Genomic DNA, 27,332 nt, shown 5'->3' on the forward strand with positions numbered 1-27,332 from the left:
TTGCAGCTTTGCTAGCTGTATGAATTCACATCACAGTGAGCATGGCATCAAAGTGGGAGATCTTGGCACATTAAAAAACTGCACATTTAACAAAATTTTCATCAAACACTTGCAATTCTCTTGGTTTTTCTTTGGCTACATGTGCATTTACTATATTGCCAACACCACGCATGTTTTCTTGAAGGTTGTTAATGTGCAAGTGTGCTACCTTTTACACAGACTTATGCTTGTGACTAGTCTCTGACAATACCTAGCTGAGACACCATTGGCAGGGTGCATCAGGACCACTCCAAGAATAGTTAGTCCCTGGTCCAGAATGGCATTTCAAACAAATTTGGCAACAGTGTAAAAAAACAAAACTATACTAGTCTTTTCCATAATAAAATCAGTAATATTACAACAAACTTTGCGTGTGTATGTGTTTGTATGGGTGTAAATTGTAAAACTGCCTCCTCACCTTCTCCCATTGACTAAGTGTAAAACAAATAAAAATTTCTACCTTTAGTATGTTTTGGAAAAATAAGAATCTGCTTTAATTGCATATCTTTTTCTAGAAAAAACAAAAATTTATCTCTCTTCAATATAAAAGTCAGAACTTTAATAACATTGAAATTACATTTTAAATAAACAAGTTTTTTTTTCTAATAGCTTATTTAAAAATTAGAACATATACAGTCTTCTTATAAAAAAAAAGTTATATTTGCTACCAACCACCATTTAACTTGCTTTTTTTCACTATTTCAATTAATTTGAAAATTACTTTCTTTCTTATAAAACTAGTAAATATCAAATAATAAACTATAACTGAATTTACAAAACAATAAAAACAAAGTTTGATCATTACAATCCATGGTATGCTTTCTAACAAATTATTTGTCTTGTCATGGTAGAAAACTGTTATTCATGTATGAATTACATCACTTTTTAATTTTTAAAAAATACCTGTCTCCTTCTTCTACAGGAATAAAGCTATTTATTAGCTTAATAGTTTTGTGGAATTTAGATGTAGGCTATGACAAGCATAAACTTTATATAATGAAAAATGATAAAACATTTGTAATAAAACTGAATAGAAATATTTTCCTTACTTAAAGCTACTTCTAGGAGTGGAGATCATGCTGATACTTAATAATAAAATACATTTTAAAACTACATAAGCAGTATATTTGTTTGAGTTTTCTTTAGTATGAAAAGTTGTTTTATAATTAGTAAAAATCCTGTAAACATAATGCCAGTAAAACTAAAAGTATAATATCAGAATCAGATTAATAGCTGAAGTATTTGTAACAGCTCTCACATATAATGCATTTTGTGTTACTATTGCACCTATATTGCAGGTTCTCATTGCTGGGGTATTGTTCTTTGTGTGCACAATATCAACTTAGAGAAATTCTATACAGGTGACAGATTAAAAACATGTCCAGTAACAATGTTACCTGCTGGCAGAGATGTCTGTATTTTTGTAGAAATTCCTTGCAACATGTGTTTCTGAAGAGCTTGTACCTAGAAAATGAAGCAATAAAACAGCATATCATTAAAACACAAACATTTATTTTGTGCAGTATTTTTTTCTATGTTATTCGGTATTAATACTGTGCTTAAGCTTCTGTGATGTTGTGTAATCAAACACACAGTACCAGATCTTCATAAAGGCTAGAAATATAAAGACCTAGAGGAATGACAGTGATTTGCTGTGGGTAGAAGAAAAGATACATATGATGGTGTGAAGTTAAAATAAAACATTAAATCTTTACTGTCAGAAAATAAAGAGGAGACTGATTGTTGAATAGTAATTTAACATGATGTTTTAAGGTAAAACCAAATCTCTGACAGGTATCAGACTTACAATCGTGCATATAATAGCAGATTCAATCATGAAATAAGGAAAGTGTTTTTTGTTGAATAAATTGACTTAGTTCCTTTATGTGTAATATAATGAGTCAGAAAAAATGTCAAGTAATGAACAAAGTCTTTAACGAGTAAATGGAAAACAAAGTGCGTGCAAACAAAATGATAGTCCTTTCTAGTATGCTGAGTTTAGCTCCACATCTCTCTCTCTTTCAGGATTAAACTATTTGAATTAAAACGTGTTCTTAAAAGTATTCATTATTTGATGATCTCGCAGAAATTTGCTGAAGACAGTATGCCTTAATTCAGCCAGTAAACTCACTTTCTTTGTCCAGTCAACAGCATCACCTCCTTCACAGCATTAGTCAGCTGTTACATTTAGTCAACATCATAATTGGACATCAAAAGATGTTACAATACCAATACTTTTATCCCAGATGATATATATATGCATAACTGCAATATTATTTTGGACAAAAGAAACCACTTACTATAAGGAACAAAAAAATTAAACAAATAGAACAAGATTATCTTAATGAATTTCTGTACAATATGTTGCCATCATTACAGCATGAAACTACATGACCAAAAAATGTTTTAAATTTCTATATATCCAAAGCAAGTAAAATCATATGGCATGCCAGAATATCATGTTTTTCCTCCCTTCTTGTTTTTAGATTTGTCTCAAATTGGCAATTAAATCTAACTTTAAACACGTTATGGTGAACGAGCATATTAAATTATGAGCAAATAGAGTAACAAAAGAATAAAACTAACCCCAAAATTAAAATAAAATGAAAGAAAAACAACAAAAGAAAACTATTTGGTACTAAACACCCTGTTACGTGAAATGTAAAAACTTATTTATCACTGAATACATGATGTATTATGTTTCGCCAGGTTAACTTGGCATTATCAGGTAAAACAACTCCAATGATAGAACTCACAATGGAGTTTGGAATACGAAAACCTTTGGATTAACAGCCTTCCACAGTTTTATTCTTGACATATTTTCAAGTTTTATATATTACTTTGGCTGTTTCTATTAGCTATTCTCATTCACTGCTGTCCTCCATATGCAGTTGTTTTTTATTACAACTGCGAGAAACCTTCCACACTCCTCCTATTGGAATCAAATCATCGTGCTTCACTTTTCCACCAACAGCAGCATAGTACACAATTGATGTTCATGACTGTTACTTCCTCTATGTACCTCTAACAAACTATCACTTCTTGTTTGGCAGTGCTTGCAATTAAAACAAAAGCATTTTTTATCTTGATTAGTGCTTTAGTTAAATTTGCTCTTGAAATGGTTTAATTTAACATAATGTTTGTTTTTAAAGCATTCAGGTTCAGTTACCCTTATTCTAGTCACATTAATTTTTACTTCAAATGCTTTGTTAAACAATACAACATAGATTCCAAAGTTAATGTCACTACTTCAGGAATCTCACATTTGACAGGTGCTTTACCACAGGCCCCAGATGCTAGCAACCCATTATCTGCATTTACTTGCAGGGAGATTTAATGTTATATAAATCAACCTTTACCTTCAGACAATGTCCTACTTCCACAGGAGCACTGAAAACTGGGCAGACTGACAAGGACTGTGATCACCTGTTTCCACTTCCTGAATTAGTTGTGTCTTCCCATACCTTTCCTGAGAATTCTGTTTGGCCTTCCATGTTTTTTATTTACTTTTTCCTCAGGTATGTGCTGTTTTATCCCTTGCTCCTTTATCTTATGACCCCCACTCTTCATTACTGTATGCATATAATTCCCAACTCTATTCAATTTTTCCCCCTATCCTTCAACGTTTGAGTTTATGCTGAACAATTTGCCTCTCAGTTAGGTGATAGTGTTAGTATGACTTGTGTCCTATGGGCTTTGAATCAGTCTGCTCTCACAAATTATATGGATAACTGTTCATATCTCAACCAACAACTGTTGGATTTAGTTTCACCCTTTTTTTGAAGGGGGGGGTCTGAATTTCCTGTTAGTCTCATCCATGCTCAATTCTCCCAACTTCATCTATCCTCATGATTTTTTCATAGTACTTTTCACAATCCATCTTCTGTCTGATTCTCTTCACAGAAATCCTAAGGGATTTACTGGGGGCTTCCTGTCACTCCTTAGTTTTGGCTCATTTGTCACCTACAGCCCTGGCTTTGCTTCACAAACATGGTTTAACTTTTGTTGGGACGTTTTAGACTATGATACTATCTTATCTCAAACCTGTTTATTTGCTCCTTATCTCTGGAATTTGCATATGGCTCCATTTTTAAGATGGTTCATCTTTGATATGGTCCAGGAGTAACAAGAATTTCAGATGGCATCTATCCAGCAACAATCTACTTTTTCACATCCCAGTAGCCTGTTTATCACAGGCTTGGATTACAGTTTCCCATTCTTCCCCTTCCCAGCTTTTACTTGTCTTTCCTTCTATGTTAGGTTGATCAAACTAGAGAAGTCCTTTCTGCATTCTACCCAATACCTTGTGCATTTAGGTCTTTTTTTTTTTAACATTTACCTCTGTCAGGCACAACCTGCTATCTGACTCAGTTCTATGGAATTGTCAGTTCACCATGCCCTGTCTGCTCCCTCACATTCTACATATGAGGTTCTGCTGTTTTAGGAAACATGGTCTTCTAATTTCTCTTGGCCATGCACAAATGCACAGAGTCCAATGCAATCTTTCCTAGGATCCCTTGCATGCTTCCACACCATTCTTCCTTCCCTTGTAGACAAAATTCTTTGTTGGTTGGACAAGCTTCACACAACAGCAGGTGTCCCACTTCTTTCTTCTTATTCAGATTTATATCTGTTTATTGATGAATTCCTTCAGAACTAGTGTCCATGAGTAAATCAACAAGAAGCTGCAGGTCATTGGTCTGACAACAAACAGTCTTCAAGTATCAACGTCCTAGAGCTCCTTTCTGTTCATCGGGCTTTGAATCACTTTCAGTAATGACTCATTCTGATAATTTGACAGTGATGGCTTATATCAATCACTAAACAGGTTCCCAATCAAGATACCTGTTTTCATATATTGGAATTCCTATATTTGGCCCACATGTAACACATTTGTTTAATTGAAAGTCATGTCCTGAGTGCTTTCAACCTTGTGCCAGATCATCTCTCCTATCCTGATAAGAATTATCCAAAAAATTGTCCCTTCACCCTCTTGTCTTCAGGTGGTTTTGCAATATGAGGCTTTCCTCTGCTTGATGCATTTGCCATCACCTTCAATCACCAGTTACTCCTCTTTTGGTCTGTGGTATCTCATCCTTAGACTTCGATCTTCAACCAGGACTGGTCACATAAATTTCTATAAGTTTTTCCTCCTCTTCACTTGCTTCATTAGGTAATTTTACTTATCCATGTTACTCTGTACTGGGTTTTTCTGCTTGCTTCCTACTGGCTGACTTAATCACAGTTTCCTCATTTACTTCAACTACAATTATACCCTCCTGTAACACTTCCCTTTTTATGTGACCTACTTCATCAGTCCCAGTCACCCAGGTCAGTATCCCATACTTCATGGCCTCTGTTTTAATGTTTGGCTTTTGTTCAATTGTTGGCAGGAAGATTTGACATTTCCCCTCATGTAACCTTTTATTTGGCTCAATCCATCAATACCTCCTCCATGGAAGTGTATTAGTGAAAATGGAAGGTCTTTCACATACATGTTTAAGCTAGGGAATGTCTTGCTTCTCATCCAACTGTTTTTGGTGTCTCCAAGTTTCACATAGCTTTTTGACTGGTTTTCCTGATCTCGTTATCGGGCAGCTTTACTCCATACCTTTTATCTTTTCCATTACTGCAGGGTTTTTCTCTCATTTATTCCTACTAAATTAATCTAATCCTCTCAGATTCAACAACTTCCTCAGCAACCTGCTCTTTCTGGATTGGGATATTAATGTGGTTTTCTGTTCCCTTACTTTACCTCCATTTGGCCTTATTTTCTTACGTTCTTTGTTTCACTTGACCCTTAAGGCATATTTCCTTCTCCTTTTGACCTGTGGGCATCAGTAATCTGACTTGTTTTGCCATCAACGTTATATGCATGCTTTACCACCATACCTATTTTCTCCTTTATCTGAATTATTCCTTCCTTTTTAAAAACCTTCATGGCTTACAAAGGTAACTCTTCCTTTTCACTTATTTCCTTTCCCTCTATTTCTCATCACTACTCCTGTCCTGATCTGAAGAGACTTCTATTTCCTGTGCATATCTTTCAAAGTGTGGTAAAACTTCAAAACATTATAAACAAAGACCAAAAATCTCTCCCACTGCAGTCTCTTGAGTGGAAGTGCTAAGCACCATCAACTGCTCAAAAGCAGCTAGTGTTTTATACAAACTGAATAACACAGCTTTGGATTCACAGAAACAATCTCTTGTGTTAAAAGCAGTTTTTACCTTGATCTTGCCATCCAGCTTGTTAAACAAACAGAAGCCTTCTAATGTACCCAGACATTAATCTATCTGTAGTAGAGAAAAGATATCAACACAAAATACCCTGTGTATAGGATGTAGATGACACAATATCCTCTGATCTATGATTAACCTTACAAGAGAGCAAGATGTCAAAATGTAGCTCAACCCATTGATTGGAAGCCCTTATCTTACCCTCACATGGATGTCAGTACTTCTCTGGCTGGTTTTGGATTTCGAGTGAATTAATCAACATAAGCCCTAACACAGGTTCCTTTGATTTCTCCTTCTACATTGTGAATCACAGTTGATATATGTGGGATTGTTCCAGTTCTATTCTTGTCTCTCTCTCATTCTCTCTTATTACAAGTATATTGCACGAAATAGATTTCCTTTAGATACAGGACGTCAAATTTCCAAGTCAATAGGTCAGAGCTAATCCTGTCTCATGCTCAGGAATCAGAGTGGTTATCAATTCTTGGATATTGATTTTGAGGTGAAGATGGTATGATTATAATTGTACCCTTACACAGATGTCAGTACCCTGTGAGGAGGTTTTGGAGGTAGTTGACTTAACATGTATGGTTTGCTGTGCCCTAACCACTCTACACCATCCTTGCTTACTTTTCTTATTGTGGGATTGAGTTACTGTATCTACCTCCAGTTAGGATCATTTTCCTATTACATTTTCTTTCACTCTTTTATTTTCCTAATTTTTTTTTACACATTGCACAAATGGTCAAAGAGTAACCTGGATCAGAAGTGGTGTAGTTCCTTTCTTCAGATCTTCAGTTCTAACTGTCTCATCTGTGGAGGTATCCTTTGGATGCTTTTGGGAGAAATATGTTCTTCTCTCACACTAGTCCCTCCTCCTAATCAACGTGAAATTTTAGCTAATATTGTAAGTGGAGGGAAGTATCATATTAGAAATTACATTTTTCCTGTGCTTAAAATGTATTTCCAATGAGCATTTCCCTCCTCTCACACCTCCCACCAGTGGCAGATTTAAGGTTGTATGGGCCCATGAGCTAATACTTTTTTGTGGGCCCTACATTCCATGTAATTTTGCATAGGATAAAATTATCAATGAGCCCTCATTAAGACCATGGGTCCTGGGGCTGAGCCTCCACTAACTCCTACCTAAATATACCACTGCTTCTCACCCTTCCTCCCCACTAGTGCTTCTGTCATATGCCAAACTTCAAAGTGCATAGAGAAAGTAACATACATCACATGAGTGTACTATGCTTCTACTGGTGGAGAAATGAAGCATAGTGGTTTGCATGAAACACATGTTAGAATCATTTGATTCCAATGAGGAGGGGAGGCAGAAGGCTTGTGGCAAGTGTAATAAAAACATCTGCATATGCAGCATAGCTTATCTTGTGATAGGAGAGAAGTATCTATTACAAACACATTTTCAGAAAAAGAAAATCATAACTTTCTAGTCAACTTTATGATCAAAATTCTTCATCTGTTGAAAAACAGCATTAACTGTTTGACTATTTTCAATACATTTTTGATATTCTGAAGGTCCTGTTAAGTTCAACTAATTAAGTACCAATACAATGAAATGCTAGTTTTCATGCTACTTAAATTATAAGATCACTTGTAGTTGTTGTACCTGATGTGCTAGGTTAAGTTGGTGATACACTGTAACCAAAAATATCCTACTCTGTGTATCAAATAATAAATAAGTCTTTTAATTTTATAAATTTCCACTTTAACAATGATTACTGACTACTTCCAACTCTTAAAAAGAGGAAACCTAATGACAAATTACTATAAAACTAATGCCGTTAAAAGGCAAACACATAAAGTTAAACTAAAATATACAAAAGAAATAAACCATTACTTAAAAAAAAATCAGAAAACCAAACAAGGGTGACTGACTAAAACAAAGTACAACTCTGTACTTTTTAAACCAAATATAAAATACAAAATAGAACTACTGAAATTAAGGTTAACTTGCTTCTCACTCACATGCACTCATTTACTTGTGAAAAAGTGAAATGTTAAATTCACAACACATGTATATATGTATACACATACACATTAATTTAAAAAAGGGAAAACTAAACATTAAAAAGAAAAACTTCAAAATCACTGTTTTTCATACCATCTCACATGTAAGAAATATTGAAGGCACCATAATTATACAAAAAAGATTAAAATAAAATTAATATGTACACAGTATATACATATATATTTAAAATTAACATCTTGCAACTAAATTTTCAACTTTCCCTTTTTTCCACACATACTTTCATATGTGAAAAAGTGAGGACATCATCAACATACAAAAGAAAAATAATGTGTATATCCACATGCAGATTCCTCAAAAAAAAACAAAAAAACTGTCTGGTTTGCAATTTTCAAACACATAATATTTATTTTACAGCAAAAGTTCCACATTCCTTAACAGCATATACAGTCAGAAGAGAGTTCAACTTAAACTGACCTTCAGTGGAGTTTGAAGCTTGGCAACTTTTGGATTAAGGAGTCTTCCATATTTTTTCTTTTGACATAAGTTATAGTTTGCCTGATTTCCAGTTGATTTTATGATTAGATTCCTCATGTATGGAAAAATAGCATCAACTTTAAAGGTTGAATTGCAGTGTACACATTTTAATATTTCTATTTTAAAGGTGAATTTATAACAATTTGACAATATTAACCCATTAAAAATGCCTAACATTTACTTGATTGATTGATTTAGTGTTTTATGGCACAAAGCAGCTAGGCTATCTGCTCCAAACGTCTGGTAAAAAGGTAAAAATAAATTAAATGTAGTAAAATACAGAAAAGGAAATGAAAGTAAAACAAAACATCATTGAAAAACAGAAGAAGCATAAAACCAATGTTGACACCTAGTTTACAATGTTAAGAGAGAAAGCAGAGTAAAAGAAGTTGTAAATGACTTTCTCTAGCAAAATGGTAATGATCATAACCCACCAGGAAGACTAACAGGTAAGTTCAAGAACCACCGTCAGTCACTTGAAGTTGGCCTTTCCAGTCCTGGTTCTGGGTTATGTGTCATAGCAGCCATTATCAAAATGTAAAATAATAGAAGTTTTAAAAGACATATAGCAAAATTGTAATAATGAGTAGCCAAATATCCAGTAAAAAGGTAAAAGTAAAGTAAATGTAGTAAAAATTGTAAAAGTAAATGAATAAAAACAAAACAGCAACTAAAAACAGAAAATTGCATAAAACCGACGTTGACATCAAGTCTATAAAGTTTCAAAGGACTTTCTGTAGTAGAATGGTAATGATCCTAACCCGCCAGGAAGACTAACAGGCAAATACTAGAACCACCATCAGTCACCTGAAGTTGGTCTTTCCAGTCCTGGTTCAGAGTTATGTGTCATTATGGCCAGTACCAAAGGGTAAAGTAATAAAAGTTTAAAACACATGCAGCAAAACTGAAATAACAACTCACCAGGACGACTAACGAGTAGTTCAAACGGATAGTTCAAACAGCAGTGTTAATCACCTGAAGTTGGCCTTTCCAGTCCTGGTGTCGAGTTATTTAATGTTCTGGCCATTTTCCAATTTCAAATTGAACTAGAGAGATTGAAATTTTGAAAAGGGAACCACAATTAAAAAGGTGTAATGAATAAATATCCAACATTTAAATGAGATTAAAAAGATTAATAGCCATTAAAAAACTAAAAACTTTATCAAGGTGAACAGTTTTATCAAGGAGTATCTGCCTTTTTCAGATGACTGAAAGAAAGGTCACATTTGGGGGCTGTAATAAGCCATGGTGGGATGGGCTGACCTGTGAATTCTGCAATGTTATCCAAGGGCAGACCCAATTCATCCAATTGCACCTGGATGCGAAGGCCAAAAAGAGCAATGGCAGATCGTCTGTTCTGAAAAAGTACGGTCTACTGAGGAAGAAAAACACATCCCCAGGTGGGATGCTTTGGTAAGGAACGAAGTTTCAAAGAATATAGTAAAGGCAGTTGCAAATGACGAAGGTGCGGAGAAGGTTCATGAGATTCAACGTATAAGTTTTGAACTGGAGAGGTGCAGAAAGCCCCAGTGCAGAGTTGAAGTCCTTCGTGATGAATGGGGTCCAGCATCTTTAAGGCCGAGGGTATATCAGAGCCACAGACCATTGATCCATAGTCAAGTTTTGATCGAATAAGAGCATGATATACCTTTAACATAGAACATAGATCTGCTCCCCAACTGTCAGTAGATAGGACAAGGAGGATGTTCAGAGGTCTTGTGCATTTGACCCGAAGCTGCTTTAAGTGTGGTATAAAGGTCAGCTTACGGTCAAAGGTAAGCCCCAAGAACTTGGTCTCAGGGACCACTGGCAGCAAAACATCACCAATGTGAAGTTAGGATCAGAATGAATACCCCATTGGTGGCAAAAGTGCATGCAAACAGTTTTAGAGAGAGAAAAATTAAAGCCGTTCGCCATAGTCCACTTCAGTACACAATTGAGGGCAGTTTGTAGTTGCGGCTCAATATATCCTCATGTTTAACGACTGTCACGAGATGTGAAAGTCGTCGACATACAGCCCATTTGCAACAGTGAGAGGAAGTTGTTCAGTGATGACATTTATCTTTATACTGAAAAGTGTGACACTCAAAACACAGTCCTGAGAGACTCCAAGTTCCTGTACAAAAGAACGGGAAAGTGTCGAACCCACATGAACTTGGAATCTCCTGTCCATTAAAAAAATTTTTAATAAACATGGGTAAATGGCCACATAACCCATATGTATGGAGGTCCCGCAAAATGCCATCCCTCCATGTTGTGTCATAAGCCTTCTCAATGTCAAAGAATATTGATACAAGATGTTGGCGTTTGAGAAAGGCTTCTTTGATTGATGTTTCAAGTCGAATTAGGTGGTCTGTGGTGGAGTACTGTCGTCGGAACTCATACTGGGTGGGCAGGAGGAGGTTGTTTGATTCAAGGAACCAAACAAGACAAGCATCAAACATCCTTTCTAAGGTCTTACAGAGACAGCTTATCAAAGCAATTGGATGGAAGTTTGAAGGAATCTTGGGATCTTTCCCTGGCTTAGAGAAAGGTAAAATAATAGCCTGGCGCTAGGCATCAGGAAAAACATTCTCCTGCCAGATCCGGTTAAAGACAATTAGAAGGACATAAAGAGAAGCAGGAGATAGATGGTGCAGCATGTCATAGTGTACATCATCAGGTCCAACAGATGTACTGCCAGACTGATGAAGGGTCATTTTCAGTTCCACCAGTGTAAAGGAACAATTATAGTCAAAGAGATAGTCAGTTCGAAAGGAAAGAGGTGAATGCTCTGCCAAAGTCTTGATAGCCAAGATGGTGGAGGAACAAGCAGAGTGCTAGATACCCGGCAAAAGCTTTTACCTAGAGTATTGGCGATGTTCTGAGTATCAACTACTTCCTGGCCATCAGAGAGCAAGATCGATAGGGGGTCAGAATTGTAGTGCCCACTGATCTTTCGAATCCTGTCCCATATGACCTTGGAACTGGTGGTAGAAGATATGCTAGTTGTGAACTTGGAGAAAGGGAGACGGCAACAGTTCAACGAGAGCATCAAGGTCTGATTGATCATATGTCTCTTCAGGGGACAGGTAGAGAGAACAAACAGTGATGGTATGAACGAAGGAAACATGGGTGGCTATGGTCTCCAAGGGTGTGTTGAGTGACAAAGAGAGGGTGGGCACATGCTGATCAACCAATAGTGCCACCCTTCCATGTACTCATCCATCACACAGCCTGTGATTTCTGTACAGAGAAAACTGCCAAATGGTGACTGTATTAGCAGGTTTTAGAAATGTTTTTTGTAAGGAAAGACATACAGGATGGTAGGAAGCAATCAGTGTTTTGATATCATCCAGATTATAACGTAAACCTCGACAGTTCCATTGTATCAAGGTGGCCATTTTTAACTACGGGTAGGCAAAGTGGCTGGAGAGCCCTTCTGTTTATGACCTCGTCTTTTTTCCTTACTGTCCTTAGTCAGAGGAGGTCTACTGATCTCTATGTATCCTGCCCTGGGTCGATTGGGCAGGTTTTTGTTATTGGAAGGGGATTCCAGTGACTGAGGATGCGAACGAATGATTGTTTTGCATCTTGGGGTGGGAGAAAAAGATGTATCAAAAGAAATGCTTGTATTTGAAACCGAAGAATGTGGATCTTTAGGTTTGTTAGAATGTATGGAAGGAACAGAGATGGGTGTGGAAGTCAATTCATTGACATTTTTAACCATGGAGGGCAAAAGGCTTTTCATTTGTTTTGAAATCGATTCTCTTGGAGGCACAGAGAGATCTGTCTGCACTCCCACTGTAGTTGTGGAACGAAGTGCAGCAGCATATGTCCGAGATGGAGTGGCAGGCAGCAATTTTGGAGCCTCAGGATAACTAATGTTATGAGTCGTTTTCAAATGCTGCACCTCATTTTCCTCCAACCATTTTGGGCAAGAACAAAAGTAGGAAGGGTGAGAACCATTGCAGTTGACGAAATGTGGGTCCATGTCACATTCATAGGCATCGTGGTCCTTGCCACCACAACGAGCACATGTCAGGGAACCATGACATGATGTCTTTGAGTGGCCGAACCTCTGACATTGGACACATCGGAGAGGGTTTGGAATGTATGGCCATACCCTGCAAATTAGATAACCTGCTTTGATGGTGTCAGGTGCACATTGATGATGTAAATGTCAAAACGAGGGTATTTGTTGGCAGTGTAACTCCATCTTTGCAAGTGGAGATGTGCTTCACTGCAGAAACTCCTTGAATGGAGAGACCAGCGAGAATCTCTGACTTGGGGACGTTCTTCAAATCCCTCTCAACAATAACTCCTCGTGATGAATTCAAGGTAGCATGAAGGGTAACCTCAATAGGTATATCCCCAATTGCCTTTGAATTCAAGTGGAGTTCACTGTGTTGGGTTGTGGATGTTTCAACTAATATGTCTCCAGATCGAAGCTTCTTTACTGACTTTGGAGAGCCAGCAAGACCATCTAGTCTCTTCTGAATAAGAAAGGGGGACATTTGCCCTAAAGGATTTTCTGAAAGAGAATGCAATATAAGAAAATGGGGTACATGTGTTATAGATGTTGAAGATTGCTGCTCAGATTCTTCAAGACGTGATCGTTTACCTATTGACTGTTTTTTCACTATTTTATTTGAAATTTTTGAAGGAGGATCCATAGGGAAAAAGAACAATTTCAGTACCCACTGACCCCACCCACCATGGAGCCCTACGAAGGGACGCACTACAATGTCATGCAAGGACAATGCAGCAATGCCAAGGTTTCGTGAGCACTATACCCAAACACCAGCATCAGGCGCAATGTCCACAACACCCATTGAGAACTTCCAACACTGGTACTTGGTTGACTCTAGTCTAAGTGGACCAGCCGACTGACCCAAGGGGGACCACCCAAAGGCTGCCCGTCTATAGGAATTCAAGACCAAAATGGTGTGTTAGGGTTGGACCCCTCAACCACCAGGATCCTTTCCTCCCCTTCACAGGTTGCCATGTGGATGTTTAGATCCCAGAGAAGGTAACCAGACAGAACAGAACCTTCCCTGGGAGGTCCCCTCACCACATACAGGAAACCACACAAAGGGGCCTAACATTTACTCAAATAATACTTTGAATACATATGTCTCTGAGTAAGATATACAAGGTCACTCTAGATTAAAACCAGCAAACAAAATATCCAAAATGAATGATAAAATTTAAATCTATATTCTAAAATATATACTTAACTCAAAGAATCATTCACATTACCAAAATATCCAGATATGCTGTTGTCTTGAGTTTTATGCAGAGCTCTTATAGTGTCAGCATGTCTGATACACAAGAACTTCACTTTTTTCTCATTCCATGTCAGTGATGGTACCCTACACCTCAGTTATCTTCTTTCCTATTGTATCCAGTGTTTTTTCATGTAGGGCCCTTCACTCACAACAAGTAAGTAGAATCAGTAATGACAAGAAAACCCACTTGTAGAAAAAGAATGTTAAAATGGCTGGTCCAGGTTGAGAAAATTTTTATGTAGAGGAGTGAATAACGTGAACCTGACAACGACTGAAGAAGGTTGAAACGTTGTTTGCTCCTCTACATAAAAGTTTTCTCAATCCAAACTCTCAAATATTATGCTTTTACATAAATATATATATTCTACCAGATCAACCAGTGGTTAGTGTCCTAGTCTTCAATGTGTAGGTTTCCTCAAACATAGCTGGGGCTGATCCATGAATTGGCTGGCTCTTCTGGATAGCCTTTATTGCAGTCTGTCAGTCTGGTGAATGCCCCATCTATCCTATCAAGACTTGAGTACCACTTATAAGCTACCTGTAAAAGAAAGTTCTTCTTTAGCTTCAGAATGTAGTGGTCTCTTCAGGGGTATAATCACATCTGACACCTGTTGATAGAGACAGGTCACTGGGCCCCAACATTTCTCAAGCCTTGTCTCTTACTTTGGTGTTGTCAGGAATTGCAAATGGCAATAACTGCTTATCATACTGAAGACTGGACTCACTTGAAGTCTCAGCTTGCATTTCTGTTATTGTGTTGCTAATCACAAGAACACTGTGTTACTCAGTGCTTGAGTTATCCACCATCAGAAGAGGTAATGTAGTTCCCAGAGACTGGAGTGAAAACTTGACCCTAAATGTTGTGAATTCTCCCAGATCATATGTGTCAACTAGCAACACATCTTCATTCATGGACTTGAGCACCATGTGACTCAGGTTAGGCCTGGAAGCTCTAGCATTGGTGGCCTTCTTGCTCAAAAATAAGTCCTGTGTGTTCTGAAGGAGCTTGAAAGATATGTAGCATGAAAAATTTGAAGGGTACATCTCAATAATCAAACAGGAAAGGATTTTCAAGATTGAGCAAGAGAAGAAGAACACTGGGTATTCAATGAAACAGAGTAAATATGGCTAACACACACCTTTAAATACTCAAAAGTCCAATTTTTTCTGAATTTTAATTTGTTAAAAATTCAGACAAATATATATACATATATGTAACATTTTCTCTGATCATAATGAATTGGATATGACTATGAACTCAATAATAATCAAATAATATGTTGATAAGCTTAATGCATAATTACTTCCATCAACAGCAATAAAACCTGCCCAAGAGATTCAAGAATTTTTCCAATTCTTAGTTTTTCTTGGCTTACCTTCAATCATCTATATCCATGCTGCCCCTGTTGTCACTGTCAGACAATGGGAACATCCACACAAAACTTCCCAACAGTGGTTTCACTTTTGGGTCTTCTTTCATATCAACTAGAATACCAAATTCATATTCTCAGACACAGACATAAAAGTGTGGTCAAAACTCAAAACATATCCAACAAAGACCAGAAAACTCTCCCACTGCAGTCCCTTATGTGCAAGTACCATCAGCTACTCAAAAGCAGCTAGTGTGATACACAAACTGAATAATATAGCTTTGGATTCACATGAACAGTTTCTTGTACTAAAAGCAGTTTTTATCTTGCTCTTGCCATATAGCTTGTTAAACAAATAAAAGTCTTTTAATGTACCCAAATATTAATCTATTTGTAGTAGTAAAGAGAAGACATCAACATAAAATATCCTGTTCACCCCTTGAAAATTTGAGCAGAAGCAATATTTTTTTTTCTGACTCACTACTGGAGAACAGCAAGCACTTTCTGAAAGTTGTATAACTCCACCAATGTATATCAGCACCTGAAACTTCTCTAATGCTTCCAGAGTGATTGCTTTATCAAACATGTCACCTGTGACTATATGACACTGAATTACAATTCTTTGACCCAGGTGGCCAGCTGAATCCACAAACACATTGGTATATTCATTAAACAAGTCACTGAGTTGCTTTTGTTGCAACAGGTTCTGATTGTTGGCACTACTGTCACTCAAAGCTCTCAGGTATGTCAGTAGCCTCATATTTGTTCTCACTCACAATGCAATGCATGCAACTCTGGCATTATTGCTAATACTGGTGATTTCCTATGACAATTTCTGGATGTTTAATCATCCACAATTATAAAGCAGATCACTCCTTGTACTAATTTTGTCTGTTTTTTAGACATTAAAAAGTTAATTTCATACATGGTTTCTATAACGACACTGCACAGCAATGATATGTTAGACCTTGTCTGTGTTAAAACATAGAATACCACATGTATAAACTGAGGTGCTGTTATTCACTTCGCTTTATACACTAATGTAGCTCACTATTCCTAGATTAAATCTGTGTAGCACTAGATGACTTTCCACTAGAACATCAGCCCTCCTGTTTCTCAAGCAAAACTGACCGATAACCTCCACAGTATATCCAACTCAAGGATGCCTCTTTTAGATCAAGAATTTGAAACATATACTTCATTCTGTGAGTGACAGTTCTATATTAAGCTGGAGATCTATCCCTACTCTAATGTCTAGTCTATCACCATTCACCTAAACAAAGTCAGTATTCACTAGCTACAGTAATGGTCTCACTTGGAGGTCTTGAAAAATCACATAGTATACTCACCACAACTGTGCCTGCCAGGAACACAAGCTCTCACCCTTATCTCCAAGCTCCACCCAGCCCTGACAGATCTGAGCTTACCATTAAACTTTGTTATACGCTGCTGATCATTCAAGATTTGCTGATCAAATGATTATCATTGATATTCTTGTCTACTTTGCTGCTTGGCAAAGTGCTGATGTTCTTGGTTAGGTAGTATCAGCTGAATAATTGGCTGTTGCTAATAGCTTTGCCATCTTTACTGTGCTTGAAAGTATGGGAGTTCTTTCTCCATGCCCCTTAAGTCCAGAAGTCAGAAATTCAAATAAATTATGATACTTAGAGGACATTTTTTACTTTTGTGAATGTTACTGTTCTCAGATGCATTATTTAATTAAATAAAAATTATTTAGTGCAATAGTTGTTGTTGTTTTGAATTAAGCACAAAGCTACACAATGGGCTATCTGTGCTCTGCCCACCACAAGTATCAAAACCCAGTTTTTGCATTGTAAGTCTGCAGACATACCACTGAGCCACTGGGGGGCTAGTGCAATAGCACAATTCATTTAAAAAGTACGAATAAGCTTCATTATCAAATGACTGGAAAACAATTACACCCAGATAAGTGTTTTATTTCTTTTTTTATGTGTATTCTTTGTTATTATAAATTGAAAGATAAAAATTACAAACTTATCACATTAGACAAAGTTAGATAAGATAATGAAAAAACAACAATAAAATGTTTTCATGAAGTATCCTTGCTAGCAGCCTAGGTGTTACATAATTCAGTATAGTAATAGCAGCTGCATGTTTGTTGAGTGATTTCTAATTTGAATGGCAGGATTATTAGACACAGTTCAAAGAGCAATAAAACAATAAAACTTGTATAGAAATGGATGTATACTGCAAGTCTTAAAGTATTTAGGATAAACAACTGTAGTTTCCTGTTGCAATTTGTATTATTTCTATAAATATAAAAAAACAAAACAATGTAGATTTTTTTTCCTAATTTGTTGTGATGATTATGAGATTGCTCAAATGGACCTAACTCATGATCAGCTAAAATATAAAGTTTTTCTGAAAAAAAAAAAGTCTGTCATCTATTTTTGATGTTTTGGAAATTATGTAAGTAAAATTTGAGAATTTTCAAATGAAGAAAAGCATTTTTAATCTTAACATGAAAATCATTTTGTACTCAGAGTAGCCAACACTTTGACTCCACATATTCACAGACAGTTTTTTGTAAAAAATAGATAATTACAGAATCTGATATTTTGTGTGCATAAAACTTGTGTCATTTACTGAAGATTTGCCAAATTTCTCAAAGAAACATAAAACACATTAAAAGTTAAAAAATGGAAAATGTGATGGTAACTTTGGGGTAAAATGTGAGTCACATTTACTGAATAAATAGCCTCTCAATGAACTTATCAATGAAAATTTCCTCCAACATCTGTGCAGCTTGGTCCTAAGTCAGTTCCTGACAGTAATCTGTTTTAAGCATTTCAGAACCAGTCAAGACCTTCTGACTACAACTGCTAAAATTAGTGCCTAATGTTAAACAAATCAGTAGCAACATATCCAAGTACTATGACACAATCTCACTAGTTCCCAATTAATAGGGTCCTATTAAAACTTCCACATTATAAAACCAATTTAGCCCATGATGGGCCTTGCCAACAATTTGAAAGACTGCAGCAGGTAGTTTGTACCAAAAGATTTGGTTGTCAGTCCAGCTTTCTAGGGCTGAGTTGTGTTTGGTATGTGTCTTTGAAAATACAAGGATGAATAATAGAGTTCCTTGTTAATACAAGAGCTGTCAGAATACTGGTTAATCTCATCATATATCAGTTAATCGAAGGTTAATTCACCACTCTAGCTATACAACAATGACTTTATTCTGACAAACAGTGATAAAGTAGGTGTGATTGGAAAGGCAAATCTCAGACTATTTTCAGGAAAAGTTAGCTAAAGAATAAAGAAATGCTTGTGTTTATAGTTCTACAAGATCAGGTTGAACAGCTGAGGGTGTAGAATTGGCATCAATCAACATATTACTTGTTCTAATATTGATGAATAAACTAGCTGGTGGACTAGTTTAGTTAACCCTATAACTACATGCTGGGTCTGATGCGCACAGCCTGTAACCACCAAAGTATCCAAGGGAGTAATTAAGCTATAATTTTTTATAATGTAGCATATCTTCACAAACGTTTTAAGATTAGTAGTAAACATACAAGGCTTTTGTAAACAAAAAATCAGGTTTTTCAATTAAGTATTAGGATTTTTAATTATAGATTTGCTCATAACTTTTGTTTCTTTCAGAATGTTGACTATCTTAATATGCAAAGTAATTTTGATTTTAAAATTAAAAATACTTTTATTTATCTAAAAATTGTTAATGTTCATTTGCATAATCTCTGCATCATTCTATATGATCATCAAACGTTTTTTTTAATAAATCTTTATATTTTATCTGTTATTTTGTCAACCTTAACTCTATATGGTGTTGGTTGAGTTGACTGACCTCGTAATAACCATCATAAAAATTTGGAAATAAATCTAACTTACCTTTTTCTTTCTTCAAGAATAACTACGAATTTTAACATGACACTAAAAATTGCCAATCTAAATAGCTTAAACTTTGTAAAGGTATACATCTATTTACATTTATTAATTTTATTGACCTTAGAATTGTGTCTAACTAAAAAATACCCCAATACAGGTTGAAAATCATGTGGTGCACATGCAGGTCACATTACTTTACTGAATAGCAAGTATACCCCATGAATATTTTTATCTTATCTAATAAGTTTCTATTTTTTATATTTTAGTTACTTTTATGAAAATAAATAATGAAAACAAATGAAAACTAAAAACCTTGTGTTTAAATATCAACATTTTTTTTCCAATAAAGCTTTATATTTTATCTCTTATTTTCTCTAAGGTGACATTATATTTAATTCTCCAGGTTGTTGATAAGTAATCAAAGTATAACAAAAATAAATGTTGCAAAGTACAAAATAAAATGTACAGCACTGATCACAAAGTTTCAAAGTACTTATGGTAAAAGTTCATACTTCTCACTTTTTCACATATGTTTTCTGTACTTATTTTATTGTTAGAAAATGACTTAGAAATTAGAAGAAACAAAACGAATAGTACTGTCTGCCCTTTTCAGTATCAACAACAAAGTTCCAAAGTAAATATCCTGAGAGTTTCTTTAAACCTTTTTACATTTATTTCCTATATTTATTCTACTGCTAGCAGCTGAAGTAGAAACTTTGAGTAATTTGATACTGTCAATAATCAAATAACCTTTTGCATCACAAGACTGCAGACATACTTTAAAGGTGTTCACCTATGTTGCTTTAGTCTAGTTCACATCTTCCTTTCCTATAGCAATTATGAAATGGTCATATGCCATTTTGGTATATTCTGGTAAAACTGAATTACATTTACAAAACTGATAATAACAATTTTTATTTCTGAACATATATTATAAAGTAATGCTAAATCTCTGAATATATTAGTAAAAATTGATAATAACAATTTTTACTTCTGAACATATATTATAAAGTAATGCTAAATCTCTGAATATATTAGTAAGGAGAATGAATGAAATAATAAAAATGCACACAAAGTAAAATAGAAAATGAACAATCTTTTCTGAAATAGACATATTACAAACATAGCATCTATGCCTGCATTTATGGAATGAAAGACTGGCATTTTTATTGCTTTTTCTTCAAACAGCTTATTCCTCAAGATTTTGTGTACTAGACTATTTAACTCCCTTTTTCCTTACTTCTCAAGAAATATTGCATTTAACCAGAATGACTAGCACATGCACATGTTTGGCCATTCTCAATGAAACACAGATGTGTCTAAAACATTGAAATATCACATTAACTACTACTGAATGACACTGCTATTAACACCTTTACGCTGTGCAGTATTATGAAATAACCACAAGTACAGGTATTATCCCCTATATAATAACAAAGTAATAAAAACAGTGAGAATTAGACATACTTAATAGCTTTCTTAATCATATGTTATGTGAAGCCCACTCATATACAGAATAAATACTCTAATATCACAAGAAAGTTGAATGTATAACATATGTACATGTCACACCATGATGCTTTATCATTTCACAGAATAACTAAGCAAGTCTTTCTACACTTTCCCCAACTTTTGCTAAGACCGTGTCTTTCCTTGTTAATCTGCTCCTAAACCTTGCACTAAAAACTTCTTTTCGACTAAACACTCTAAATCTAATTATTAAGAATATTTCCTATCTCTTTCTTCTTATTCTTTGTTTAATGTTTTCATTTATTTATTCACATTTTCTGTCTCTTTCTTCTTGTTCTTTTTTGATTTTTTGTATTTTTCTTCTTGATTTCCTTTTCACTATTGCATTATTTCCATGACTTTAATTTTCTATCGAACACATTTTTGTTTGTTTTGAATTTCTTGCAAAGCTACATAAGGGCTATCTGCACATATTATCATCTTAAAATTTGGTTTGGATTTTACTTCATTTTCAACAAAACAATCCCATTCCTGACATAAGTTTATAATGGCTTCTACTGTTAAATGAGTTATTATAACTTACTTTATAAAAAAATAGGGTCAATTCTAGTCATTTTAATGAAAGCAAACATCTAAATCTTAATTTCAAATCAGAACAAGTTCCATGCAACTAACAGTAGGCCTAACATCACAAGCAACACTAAACAGTTACTAACTTGTTAACTTTTGTACTTATTCTAGTTTTTGTATCTACTACAACTAGTACATAAATGAAAACACAAATTTTACAGCACTAAACTAAGTAGCTGACTGACCTAATATATAAACAAGCATCTCAACAACCTAATCCTGTCTAACTCAGATATTTATACTTCCAAATCATTTCCTAAACTTTCAAGAAAATTCCACTCACTAAGACACTCATATTCTCAGACATAATATCAACCAATACTCTCTCTCTGGAAAAAAGCATCACAGTAAAGATGTCTAGCTTTAAAAAAACAACATTATACAACAATATGTTATAAATAAACCAAAGACAGTTTAAAATTATCTAAGCATAAATATATTAAATCTGAAAACAATTTTATATCAAAAACAGAAAAGCTAAGATTTCTAAAACTAAAGATTCACATGAAGAAAGAGGATTAATTTTTTAAAATTAAATCTCTGAATTACATAATGTGGTATAAAAAAATTAAAAACTAAATCCCTGAATGACAGAATATACTATTAAAAAAACTGTGTATTAAATGTTTTGTTCTGCTCACTTATCAATTTTCATATTGTTACTATGATCAATGGAATTTCTTTATTTTAAGCAGACTAACTTTATTGTGATACAGGTATCTACTCTTATATCTTGTTAATTATTTTAACATTATTTTGGCAACACTTATTACAATTTCCAACAATTATTGACTTTTTTCATTGGGTTAAGCAGAGTAATCAAATATTAGTGTATATCATCTGGGATGAATAATTTCTGAAAAGTTCACATTAACTCTTCTTTTTGGGTACCTGAATCACTTTTTTGGTGATATATATAGTGCACAATAATTAAATCAAACTATTCATTCAATCATACTTCACAAAATGTTTAACTTGAACTGTTTCTTCAATCACATATCACAGAGTTATTAAGAATTCCTAATAAAATAAACTGGCTATACAAATGAAACTAAGCTAATTAAAAAAAATAATTTTAATTAAATCAGTGCAAATTATACAATACAAAATGCAGCATATAAGAGTTAGAATGAGCCACAAAACATTTTGCTCAATCACCCATTCTGTTGAACTCAAACAGTGTCATTGAAAATGTAAGCATTATAAACCTCTTAAAGTATCTGGATAGATGTGTAGTGGTTTGTGAAACACACCAGGTGTTTATTATGTAATATATATAGGTGAAAATTCAAAAGTTCTTCAAATGTATGCAAATGTGACTGCAAAAAAGAGAATTTACAACAGAGAACTTACTATGGTAACTGCATAACTTGTTCTAATATAGTTACTATTATATATATATATTGTAGCACATCATCCTTTTTTGGCACTACTCAAAGTTTCTTATAAAAGAGGTTGTGGTAAAACTGCATGGTTGAAAACTGTATACTTTTTACAGAAACATCAATTGTGCAATGGGATTACTGACACGTGGAGAACATGGCCTCCAAACTGTTTTTACTTATGGAATGACTAGATGTTGACACATGTACCTCATACATTCTGAGAGAGATGATACAATTATTTTCCCTATATAATGTTAGCTATCACAGTTTGATCCAGAATCTGCCTACAAAGAGATCTTCCTCCACATCAACATAAATATGTTTATGTCTTTTTACTGAATTATATTTGTTTTTCTTATGTCTTGTATGTAAACTAAAATGTTTTTGTTTTGCTGGTTTTGCATTGTGTTCACTTTCTTTCTTAAACTCAATTACAAATACAAATTCAAATCTCCATAACATTTCTGACATTGTTCTCACTATTGAAGTTGCAACACTTACCTGTAATTAGTGCATGTGAGAAATTGAATTTTATATAAAAAATTGTCACGTAAAAATGTTTCAATAGCCATCACATTCCTTTTGTTGTTTTTTTACAATATAAAAATATTTTTATGACATATTACCATTTATTTAAATATTAGCACAGTGCACTAGGAATGCTTACAATGTCTATGGATATATGTATCAACACATTACTCATACAAAATTTTGCAAGTTGGCTTGAAACTTAAAACTATATCTATATACACTACAATGAATCCATAATTAAATCACAATTCACAAACCTTGTTTAAAAATTAATTTTAAACATTACTATTATTTTCATATTATTATACATATTTAGGTGCGAATAAAGGAATATTTTCACTATGATTACTTTGTTCCATAGCATTTTATGTACACTTTTAAGAATCATTTTTTAAGTTGCTTTCAAATATATGCATGCCCATTATCATGCCAATTTCATCAAAACTACTAAACTTTATTTCATAATTCACATTTTAATGTTAAACAAATTATAAAAATGAAATCTGCTGACGAACAAAAATTAAAAAACATAGTGCAAAATTATACGTTTCTCATTTATGCTTTAATTATATGAATTAAAAAACAACAGTCTAAAGATATCTTAAGCTGTTTCATGATTTTTCATTAAGTATCTCATTTAATCAAGAAAAACATTCCATTATTGGTTTAAGAACTTTAATGCACTACTTTATATCCATTAAAACACCAATAAATAGAATTAAATAATTATTTACATACCATTTAGTTGTCTTGGTGATTCTGTTATTCCTTCAGATGTATCAGTAAATGACTTCCTAGAAAAGAACAACTTGTTTTGTATCACAAATAAGTTATATTAAAGAGTATATTTTTACATCCATATTCACGTTTTGATACTAGTTAACCTACAAGTTAAAACTCAGATGTATAAAACACTGAAAAATTAAATTATTGAATAGCTTTTACACTAATATATTTGTTGTGATACTAATAAGTTGGTAGAGTTTAGAACTACAGAAGTAAATGAAAAAAATCCGTTAATTGCATTTAGCATAACTTATTTCATGCATTACTTAAATTTGAATATCCATACTTCATTTCAAGCAAATTTTAAAATTTGAAGGCATGAAGTCTTAATTCTAATTTACAGCATGTATAAAACAATGCTATGAAAGAGTAAAAATGTAATATGCTATATTATAAAAACATACTCTAATGATCATCTCTAAAATACTGTGAAAATAAAAAAACTTTCATATCTGCCAGCTGCCTTATCTAAATGTATTCTTTAACCCTAAAGTTTTCAATTACGTGGACACATACTGCATAATACTGAATAATTTTAGGTTTTTCCTGTAACAACGCCATGTTAAAATAATTTAATAGTCTGCTGTTGGGTTAGTAATAAATTTATGAACTTACAACACAAAAATTCAGAGTTTAATTTCTCATAGTGAAAGAGTACAGATAACTTAAGACTGTAATAGCACTAAATTTGTCCCAGATGTAACATTGAATATCAATCAACATCCAAGTGGAGCATAACTTGTGAAGCCTGGAAGAATCAACTGCAAGTTAGCCAAAGCACAAATGTCATCTGCAAGATACTGGTGAGATGTTGATCCACTACAACTTCAGATCTGTTTGAGAATGGTCTAGAGATTTACATCAACCAACCACATCAAAGCCATCATTACATTTCACAAGCTTCACCAGCATTGCAGAACACTTACAGTAGTTACAAGCAAAATTTTTCACTAAAGCCTTACTATGTGCAGATCATACATTTCATCATCAAACCACTGCTCTTTTCAAATGAGTCATAATAGCTTCATGAAAACTCCTTCAAACACCAGCAAAACAGGAGATTGTCTAAAAGGCACTTCATGAAACAGTAAGGAGTGGACAGATGACTAAATATAAAATGTGTAGATTTGGTAAAGGATGAAGCAGAAACTGTCAAAATAAAGCAAAAATTCTTCTGGACTGTTGAAAACAATGAGCCACAAACAGATAGTGCCACTAACATAAAATAATATTTACAACTGACTCACAGGAAATGCTGCATAAATTTCTGAGTGAATGGTTCCCAGATGAATGATATAAAAAAATCAATTGCATGGCAAGACCATTACTTGGATGTAAAGCCACGTGTCTTTTATTAAATTCAGCACAACTATCCTGGAATGATATCAACCTCCACTGTACTAGCCATGATAACTATGAAAAATCTTCATTAACACTCAAAGTGAAAAAGAATGGTGTGAATGAAAGTACTGTACAATGTGATTAAACTGAAATCAATAGAACAGTATACACTTTTTACCCATAACTATTTCAAATGGCTTGCCACTATTTTCTAATTTTTATTTTGGTCAGATATATTGATTTTAATTAATGCTTGATTTCAATTTTTCATATAACACTTTTGTTATATTATTTTCTATACTGCATAATCAGCAGGTGTGTGTATCTCACATTTTATGCATTTTCATTCTTCAAATGTTTGTTTCCTTGCATTTCAGCATTTCTCTTTCCTAGAATGTACAAAAATGTTGTTACTAATTATTCATTATTCTACTTAAGTATATCTGCATTTTCAATGTCTTAAAAGTGGATTTTATTTTACCATGCTTTTTTATGCAAATAATTGGCTTTACATTGTATTGAGTATGTTAAAAGACATTTTTTACTCATTTTTCTTTGTATTTTATAGGTTACAAGTTAGTTAGCAAGTTACGAGACAGTATTTGTCTTACTTTTAAGTCTTATGAATGCATGGTTCATTTAGTACAATACCACATTAGGCATCCTATGCTATTCTGTTGCATTTGCATTCACTCTAACCAAATATCATGGCTTTCATTAGGTTCTGCCAAACTGCATTATATTACTAATTTTATCTTGATTCAAAATTCAAATTAAAGCTGACTAGTATGCAAACTTAAAATAAGGGAGAAAAGGGTTGCAGCATGTAAATATGACATTCCTCATTCTCCTATAGTTTATGCCTCATATTATCAACAGCAATAACAATTATATTACACTCTAATACAGAGTTAAATATAGTTGAGGTCATGTACAAACTTGACTGTTTTGCTTTCTGATCAGGGACAGATCCATGAAGCTGTCTAAAACATTCACAAGATAGTTAATTTGTATCTGACTTTACTTAGTGTATGTGGCATGTTTTATGACCATCATTTGAAACATAGGTATCTACTATATTTTTATTTGATTTTCTGATTGATAAGCTACAGAGATAATATGGAAATTAACATTTTCCTTAACTGAAAATTCATTTCTAATAGATACTTACCTTTCTGCACACAGAAGCTATTCCTTGCAGATCTGCCTTTAAGATTTTTTAGATGCCACTATCCTTGAACTATCCCCCACTAAGACACATGTTTTGACATAAATTGCATTAATGCATGATGTAATAATCATGTGACAACATCCCTCCACCAATAAAAAGGTGACAACACATACTCCTTGCATAGTAGATCCGCTTAAGTACTTGCACTAGAAATTAACTTCATTTTTAAATAAGGCAAGAATAATATGCACTAGTAATGGGGAGGAAGAGTGCAAAGATGTGTAGAGAAGTAGCTATATGAAATATATTTTCACTTTACTTTCCAAATTATTCACTTATCTCACTTCACACAGGAGGTAGAATCCCACACTAATGTTGTGGAGGGGCCAGTACAATCCTGGGAACGTAGAAGAGCTCCCTTCCAAAAAGACAATACAAAGGGGAAAAACAACTGAATTTTAATACCATATAGCAGAAGCTTACTAGAGGGGCAACACTAGTGGGAGATGTCCATCTTATGCAGAGTACAGTCTTAGCACTGATAAAAGTATAAAAATAGAAAGAAAAATAATCTTGGGTTTCACAGGGATGAGCAGAAAAATACACAACCACATAATATATTGGATGGACAAGAGGTGTTGTGTAGCTATGGCAATAATCAGACCATATAATTTGGTAAGT

At 34.1% G+C, this 27,332-nt stretch overlaps 1 protein-coding gene across 1 annotated transcript in view; it reads right to left on the minus strand.

Annotated features, from left to right (window-relative positions):
* The window catches only part of LOC143236564 (E3 ubiquitin-protein ligase RNF212B-like), a 125,702-nt gene that overhangs the window by 29,603 nt on the left and 68,767 nt on the right, over positions 1–27,332 (minus strand). The window contains exons 9-10 of the mRNA XM_076474865.1: positions 24,092–24,147; positions 1,437–1,503 (exon numbers count right to left, since the gene is read on the minus strand). Coding sequence (XP_076330980.1) covers positions 1,437–1,503; positions 24,092–24,147 — 123 coding nt within the window. The remainder of the gene's footprint in view (positions 1–1,436; positions 1,504–24,091; positions 24,148–27,332) is intronic.

This window comes from Tachypleus tridentatus, chromosome 13 (genome assembly GCF_004210375.1).
Source record: "Tachypleus tridentatus isolate NWPU-2018 chromosome 13, ASM421037v1, whole genome shotgun sequence".
NCBI lineage: Eukaryota > Metazoa > Arthropoda > Merostomata > Xiphosura > Limulidae > Tachypleus > Tachypleus tridentatus.